This window comes from Onychostoma macrolepis, chromosome 10 (genome assembly GCF_012432095.1).
Source record: "Onychostoma macrolepis isolate SWU-2019 chromosome 10, ASM1243209v1, whole genome shotgun sequence".
NCBI classification, from domain to species: domain Eukaryota; kingdom Metazoa; phylum Chordata; class Actinopteri; order Cypriniformes; family Cyprinidae; genus Onychostoma; species Onychostoma macrolepis.
In genome coordinates, this window is record NC_081164.1 from 18,365,612 (window position 1) to 18,374,396 (window position 8,785).

The 8,785-nt window shown below is 35.7% G+C and overlaps 1 protein-coding gene and 2 pseudogenes across 1 annotated transcript; all 3 read right to left on the reverse strand.

Moving 5' to 3' along the window:
- Positions 1 to 1,855: 1,855 nt before the first annotated feature.
- Positions 1,856 to 2,455, reverse strand: LOC131547920 (olfactory receptor 1500-like; annotated as a pseudogene).
- Positions 2,456 to 5,438: 2,983 nt separating this feature from the next.
- Positions 5,439 to 6,536, reverse strand: LOC131547921 (olfactory receptor 51E2-like). The gene is made up of 2 exons (XM_058788709.1): positions 5,552 to 6,536; positions 5,439 to 5,446 (listed from the first exon to the last, which is right to left on the reverse strand). The coding sequence occupies exons 1-2, from the start codon at positions 6,534 to 6,536 to the stop codon at positions 5,439 to 5,441; spliced, it is 993 nt and encodes a 330-aa protein (XP_058644692.1).
- A 1,006-nt stretch (positions 6,537 to 7,542) lies between these two features.
- Positions 7,543 to 8,516, reverse strand: LOC131547922 (olfactory receptor 52B2-like; annotated as a pseudogene).
- Positions 8,517 to 8,785: the final 269 nt, after the last annotated feature.

Here is an 8,785-nt window from a genome sequence, read left to right on the forward strand (position 1 = left end):
CTTTCACATATTCTAGATTCATTACATGTTAAGTAAAACATTTAAAAAGTAGTTTTTTTATTTTGATAATTAGAGCTTAATGCTCATGAAAGTCAAAAATCCAGTATCTCAAAATATTAGAATATAATATATTTTTTTTAATATAATATTTTTTTAAATTATTTGTATTTTATTTACAACACAGTATAATCAAAACATACATAATGAAGGTCAAAGACACATTATTGTGCACACTGATCTAACCACAGAGATGTGAACAGACTTTGAGTCATTCCTGCAACAGATTCTGTCCAACAAGTGAAACATACCTGATATTTAAGTGTTTCTGCTTCTTTACATGGATTCAAGAAGAAGAAGAAAAACATAATCAGTAGTCAAGAAGCTTGTTTTACCATAGAATATCAGTGTAGTTGAACATCTGACGTTGGTACAGCGCTCTCAGAGGAAAACAGTTTGAAGAGACTCAAGTGAAAGTCATCAGGATTCATCTGTGGTGCAGGTATCTGATTCAATAAAATACAAACAACCAAAAAAAAAAAAAAACATTTCTGAGCATGTTAATATCAGGAGCACCTGTATATACAGTGCCCTTCAAAAGTATTGGAACAGTAAAGACACAAATTACTCTGTTGGCTGTGGAAAGGCACTTACAAATATGATTAAAAGATAAATATGAGACAAAACTACAGAATGTCACATTTTATTATTGGGTGATTCAACACATAGATGTTTTACCAACTAAGAAGTTCAGCACTTTTAGAGTTTCATTCCCCTTTCTGATGTGAGCATAAGTATTGGAACAGTTGCCTCACAGGTCTTTCTAAGTGAGCAGCTGTGTCCTGTTGCATTAATTCTTCAGATATTAAAAGCAGGGAATGTGTCGTATCAGTTATATCCATTACTTCTGCATTCTGAATCTTGCATTCGATGATGACATAACTTCCAGAAAGCTGGGATGATGCTCTGACAATCTACTGTCCTCAGGAAACTTTGACACAGAATTACAGATGCTACATAGCAAGACGCAAACCTCTGACCAGCACCAAAAATAGAAAGGCAAGATTAGAGTTTGCAAAAAAGCACAAAGGTGAACCAGAACAGTTTTGGAACTGTGTTTATGGACTGATGAGACAAAGATGAACCTTTATCGAAGTGATAGGAAAGCAAAAATGTGGAGAACAAAAAAAGGGAACTGCAATGATCCCAAGCATACAGCCTCATCTGTAAAGCATGGTGGAGGTGGTGTCATGTCATGGCATGCATGGCTGCCTCTGAAACTGGCCCTCTCAACTTTACTGATGACTTAATGTATAATGACAGTAGCAGAATGAATTTGGAAGGGTACAAAACCATCTTGCCTACCAATATTCAAGAAAATGCCACCAGATTCATTGGGAAGTGCTTCATATTGCATCAGGACAATGACCCAAAACACCCTGCCAGTTCAGTCAAGGAATTTATAAGGGCAAAGAAATGGAAAGTCTTAGATTGCCCAAGTCAATCTCCAGCTTTAAATCCGATTGAACATGAATTTCACCAGCAGAAGAGGAGAATAAAGGCAGAAACTCCCCAAAACAAGCAACAATTGGAATTGGCTGCATTAAAGGCTGGGGAAAGTATTTCAAAGGATGAGACCAAGAGTCTGGTGATGTCTATGGGTCACAGACTCACTGCTGTGATTGTGCGCAAGGGATCTGCAACTAAACAATAGCTTTTATAATAATAAATATGGCAATGGCGCCAACAATGCGCCTGAACACACCTCATTTTCAGACCAGCACGCCCATGAGCGCACAAATGGGTGCAAATGCATTTGCTATTTAAACAATGTGGTGCAGGGTGTGTGATAACTGTGTCAGGCTGAAACTAGCAAAAAACACTTGCTTCGCACCTGGCACCACATTGAGCCGGGTGCATGATAGGGCCCAGAGAATCTGTTCAGCAAACTTACACACACAGAAAGAAATGTCACAGACACGAGCCACATCACCCCTATGATCAGAAACATGGAAGGTTTGGTTACAACAGAATGATACCGTAGAGGAAAACAAAGAGCAACCAGTCGGTCATAAGCCAAGACAAGTATTGGCAAAGACCGCAGATTCATAAAATGACATACAAAAAAAAAACAACATTTGTTAAGCACACTTCATATGAAATATCCTAGTGCTCGAATAAAAATGTGTTAATGACGTTTGGAATCAAAGCCAAGCTTCCACACATATCAGAAAGGGCCAGATGGAAAAACAGCAATGCATTTGGCTGTGTGAAGTCTGCAGACCAAATAAATGATAGACATGATAAATGAATTCCCTAAAACAATCAAAACATGCACTAAAGACAAGAACACATAGTAATATTTTGTATGTGGGATATTAAATAAACCATTGATAAAAAATGTTGCAGGACAAACAAAGGTCACATTTGCAGAGGAGTTTGACTGCTTGGAGCTCATGATACCTGTTGTCTGGCTTTTGGTGTCACCTGTGATGAAGAACTATTGTAGAAATACACTTAATTACAGAGTATATAAAAAAAATGATCTCATTTCATTTCCACTCACAGTGCATTTATGAATGCAAATTACAATGATACTAAAGTAATAAAATAAGTCATTGCAGTAAAAGGATAAGAGAAAGAAAAGAAACATACGGCTTAAACTCTACCTTCTCCAAAGATGCCACAGTGCAATTCAAGAGTTCACACTTACATATAATAAACTGAGTAAAGGTTATGCGTATTTGGCGTGCTGTCCAGGGAGAGGGCTCCGAGCTCGGTACTTACTCCCGAGCCCATTACTGATTGTGCTCCTCTCATGTTAATTAGGTTAATTATTTGAACGTTAATAAAACATCATAAAATGTCATAAAATAGTGTTAAATGTTTTAATTAAATGTGACCCTAAACTAATTTAAACATTCAACAACAACAATTTCATAAAAACTATATTTCAGTCATATAGCACTCTTTTCCTTGTCAAGTGCAAACTAAGGTGCATGTGCACATGTTTACTTTGTGAAGGTTGTGAAGGTTGTGTGGAGATTACCTCACTTTCAGGAAGGGCCTTTATGCTAATTATACTTATTTCTGTGAATGTATATTATTCAAAAACAATGATATCTCAGTCAAATGTAAGTTATGGGCTCAGGAAAAGCAGACTAACCCATATAGAATCATGTGAGTCTCTGAAGTTTTATGGATTAGTTTTATGGATTAGTTGTTGCAGTACTAAAATATTGTCTTGCCGTCTTGTGTTGTTCACTGTGTGAGTTTATAGATGCAGAACGTTGTTATATGGCATTAGTTTGCAGAAGCATATGCCTGCTGCATTACATGATCTGGGGTCTCAAGAAAAAAAAGTGATACCCTGGAAGTTGCTATTGAATTCACAAACTGTCTGAGGGTCACGGTCAACCAAACTCAAACAAATACCAGCTAATGATTCTTTCAAGATCTCTGTCGATAAGGATAACAGTAATGATGCAGAAGCATTTTTTAAAACATGTGTTATATTGGCAGCCAGAGGTGGGTAGTAACGAGTTACATTTACTTCGTTACATTTACTCGAGTACATTTTTTGTGTAACTAATACTTTTAGAGTATATTTAAAAATGGGTACTTTTACTCTTACTCAAGTACATTTTTAGTGGAAAAAACGGTACTTTTACTTCGTTACTGTGGGCGACGCTCCTCTCGTTACTTTATCTTAATGCATTAAAAATCCTTAAATTTATTCCAAGCGCGCCGTCTACTTTTTTTTTTTCTGGGCAATGAGCGATGCCCGTTCGCGAATGATTCATTCTTTTGAGTCAATTCTGTTCGAAGGCTTGATCAAATCAGTTGGCAGACCAGTGAATCGGTTCGCGAATCAGTTTGAATGATTCGTTCAGTTCCCTGCCGCACGCGCTGAGTCGTCTGAAGCAGTTCTCACTCAGAGTTGTAACATCAGGAGCGTTGAAGACGTGGCTTTGGATCTACAGTCAGCTGAAAGCAAATCTGCAAAGGCTATTGCTAGCTATGAAGATCTGATCTTTATTAGATGAGCACCGCGTGTGCTGTCGGTTCCACAGGTATAGATCCGATTACAGTACACGATACCATGACATTACCAGTTTGTTGTACATGTACCTTACACATTAAATGCATTGTATAATTTATTCATTAAATAAGCTGTCACAGAGTATGAAATAAACACCCGCCAAACCCGCGTTAGTTCCAGGAGGAATGCCTTGCCATGACACAATTAATATTGATATTTTCACAATATTTAGGCTTGCAGAAATAAAGGCTACATTTGTTTACATTTTGCAGAACAGACGGAAGAAGATCCGTCAATGTGCATTTGTTTCGTTATGTTCAGATGTTCTGTAGAGTTTTCACTCTTCTCTGTGTCAGAGGTTATATACATTTCTAATACATAATTAAACTTTAAAATATAATTTAATTTAACTCCGTGATGCAAATCAGAATTTGTATCAGCTGTTACTCCAGTTTTCAGAGTAATATTATCCTTCAGAAATCATTCTAATATACTGATTTATTACCAGTGTTGTTGAGGAAAGAAAAAAACAGCATATGCTGGTATGGTATGTTTTGAAGCTGGAATGCTGGTTTGTGCTGGTCATGTGCTGGTCTTGAGCTGGTGCTCAAACCAGCATCCCATGCTTCAAAACATACCATACCAGCATATGCTGGTTTTTTCAACAGGGAACAGTTTTGGTGCTTAATATTTTTTGGAACCTGTGACAGTTTGTTCAGGATTCTTTTATGAATAGAAAGCTATTAAAAAAACAAAACAGCATTGATAATAAATCAGGCTGATAAAAATTTTGATTTGCATCACTGAAATAAATTACATTAAATAAAAAAAATTTAAAAACGTATTTTGAACAGCAGTGTGTGTGTATATAAAACAATGTATCTAAATATCTATATATCTAAATAAAAATAGACTATATTCAGTATATCCAAAGTAACTAGTAACTAACTACTTGAGTAGTTTTTTTATCCGATACTTTTTTACTCTTACTCAAGTAACTATTCAGACTATTACTTTTACTTTTACTTGAGTAAATATTTCTTCAAGTACTTTTACTTTTACTTGAGTACAGTTTTCGGGTACTCTACCCACCTCTGTTGGCAGCAAACGTAAATGTTGTTTCAATTGACTTGTTAAACTTAAAGCAATGACAGAGAATGTGACTATTTTAAAAGCTTTATTTTTATTTATTTATTAGGCTCTGGACTTAAATTGTTTTTATGTACACTGTTTTGAATAAAACAAGCAATAACAAAGAAACTTTACTACATTTCATTTTTAAACATACAGTTTTTTGTCTATTTATAATACCATTGCTGCTACAACATCTACATACTGTACAAAATAAATATTTTAAATAAGATATATGTTTAATGATCACAGTTGAAGAAACAACTAATCACATATCTGTAGTCAAAGAGTTTCTTTCAAGCAGGTAATGAAAGTCACACCAATAACACACTGATCAGAAGACATGAGATTAAACCTATAATTATTTTCACTTTATCCTACTGCATTTCATTTTTATTTCTCTCGTTGTATTCATCCTGCTGCGTTTGTACAGTTCTTTTATGGATTGCATGACCTCCTCTGTCTTTAGAGTGTATATGATGGGATTCAGCATAGGTGGTATTGTCTGTGTCAGGGAATTGTTAATTATCTGGGCATTTGGATGCAAAGGTGTTGTTGCAGATGCAAGGACATTGCATAAAACTGGGAGATAAAAAATTGCCACCAATATGAGATGTGAAGTGCAGGTTTTTATGGCCTTGATCCGGTCAGCACCATGAGCAATCTTGAGCAGAGCCAGAGCAATGCAGAAATATGTGATGATTATCAGTATTAGTGGTGTGCAAATCAGGAGACCGTAGGAAATTTTACCCATCAAAATATTTATGGAAATATCATTACAGGCTAGTCTACAGATTGGGGCATAATCACAAAAATAACTATTAAGTACATTAGACCTACAAAAAGACATTCTATTCACGAAACCTACAAGTACAGAAAAAAATGTCACAGACACAATCCACATCACCCCTATGATCAGAAACATGGCTGGTTTGGTTACAATGGCATGATACTGTAGAGGAAAACAAATAGCAACCAGTCTGTCATAAGCCAAAGCGAGTAGTGTCAAAGACTGCAGATTCATGAAATGATATACAAAAAACATATTTGTTAAACACGCTTCATAAGAAATGTCTTGATGATCAAATAAAAACATGTCTATGATTTTTGGAATCAAAGCCGAGCTTCCACACAGATCAGAAAGGGCCAGATGAAAAACAGCAATGTATTTGGCTGTGTGAAGCCTGCGGGCCAAATAAATGATACACATGATAAATGAATTCCCTAAAACAGTCACAACATACACTAAAGACAAGAACACATAGTAGTATTTTGCATGTGGGATATTTGAAAAGTCACTGATAAAAAATGTAGCAGGACGAACAAAGGTCACATTTGTAGAGGAGTCTGCCTCCATGGAGCTCATGATACCTGTTGTCTGGCTTTTGTTTCACCTGTGATAAAGAACTGTTATACAAACACACAAAATAACAGAATATTCCTACACTGATTTCGATTCCAATCTCAAAGATTAATAAATAAAAAGTCTTAGAAGTTCTTTTACATTAACATTAAACTAATCATATTTTTACAGTAATTGCAGTAAAATCATTAGAGATAAACAGAGAGAACACATAGTTTATACTTTACCTTCTCCAAAGCTGCCAGAATGACATTATGCTAACAGTCATCAGACATATTTATATTAAATCATGAGCTTTGGGACTTTAGTTCATGGATCAACCCTTCTCCCTATAGACATGAAGAAGCAGGGGCATGCATATGAAAACATAGCAAAATCTCTGGACTCTGCAGTTTTAGAATAGAAAATTTAAGCTTTGAATTTTTTACATAGGCAATACATTGATACAGACACATAACCAGAGAAACTCATTTTGATGAGTTGGTTTGTGAGTATTGCTCTAGTTAATATTAGCAATAGTCCCCGTTTCCACAAATCACCAGCTTTAGCAAGCATTAATGTTTTGTGTAGTTGTGTAATATTGTGAAACACCTGTTCTCACTGGGCACCCAATAATGTCCCAAATCCAAGATTTGTGTCGCACCAAAAGCACCTTTTAACATCTTTATTGTGACACGGCTAGTAGGCTACCCCATTGCTGTCAAAGAGAAACATCCGGCGTCAAAAGACAGATGCAAAGGGCAAGGGGATTTTATTGTCGTGAAAGTATATAGACAACCAATGCATGATTATGTTGGGGTAGGATTTTTAATTGAACATCTACATACTGTACAAAATAAATATTTTAAATAAGATATATGTTTAATGATCACAGTTGAAGAAACAACTAATCACATATCTGTAGTCAAAGAGTTTCTTTCAAGCAGGTAATGAAAGTCACACCAATAACACACTGATCAGAAGACATGAGATTAAACCTATAATTATTTTCACTTTATCCTACTGCATTTCATTTTATTTCTCTCGTTGTATTCATCCTGCTGCGTTTGTACAGTTCTTTTATGGATTGCATGACCTCCTCTGTCTTTAGAGTGTATATGATGGGATTCAGCATAGGTGGTATTGTCTGTGTCAGGGAATTGTTAATTATCTGGGCATTTGGATGCAAAGGTGTTGTTGCAGATGCAAGGACATTGCATAAAACTGGGAGATAAAAATTGCCACCAATATGAGATGTGAAGTGCAGGTTTTATGGCCTTGATCCGGTCAGCACCATGAGCAATCTTAAGCAGAGCCAGAGCAATGCAGAAATATGTGATGATTATCAGTATGAGTGGTGTGCAAATCAGGAGACCGTAGGAAATTTTACCCATCAAAATATTTATGGAAATATCATTACAGGCTAGTCTACAGATTGGGGCATAATCACAAAAATAACTATTAAGTACATTAGACCTACAAAAGACATTCTATTCACGAAACCTACAAGTACAGAAAAAATGTCACAGACACAATCCACATCACCCCTATGATCAGAAACATGGCTGGTTTGGTTACAATGGCATGATACTGTAGAGGAAAACAAATAGCAACCAGTCTGTCATAAGCCAAAGCGAGTAGTGTCAAAGACTGCAGATTCATGAAATGATATACAAAAAACATATTTGTTAAACACGCTTCATAAGAAATGTCTTGATGATCAAATAAAAACATGTCTATGATTTTTGGAATCAAAGCCGAGCTTCCACACAGATCAGAAAGGGCCAGATGAAAAACAGCAATGTATTTGGCTGTGTGAAGCCTGCGGGCCAAATAAATGATACACATGATAAATGAATTCCCTAAAACAGTCACAACATACACTAAAGACAAGAACACATAGTAGTATTTTGCATGTGGGATATTTGAAAAGTCACTGATAAAAAATGTAGCAGGACGAACAAAGGTCACATTTGTAGAGGAGTCTGCCTCCATGGAGCTCATGATACCTGTTGTCTGGCTTTTGTTTCACCTGTGATAAAGAACTGTTATACAAACACACAAAATAACAGAATATTCCTACACTGATTTCGATTCCAATCTCAAAGATTAATAAATAAAAAGTCTTAGAAGTTCTTTTACATTAACATTAAACTAATCATATTTTTACAGTAATTGCAGTAAAATCATTAGAGATAAACAGAGAGAACACATAGTTTATACTTTACCTTCTCCAAAGCTGCCAGAATGACATTATGCTAACAGTCATCAGA

What these genes read in the sequence shown, in the direction of transcription:
- LOC131547921 (XM_058788709.1), bottom strand. Translation starts at nt 6,536, where the DNA reads ATGAGCTCCATGGAGGCAGACTCCTCTACAAATGTGACCTTTGTTCGT.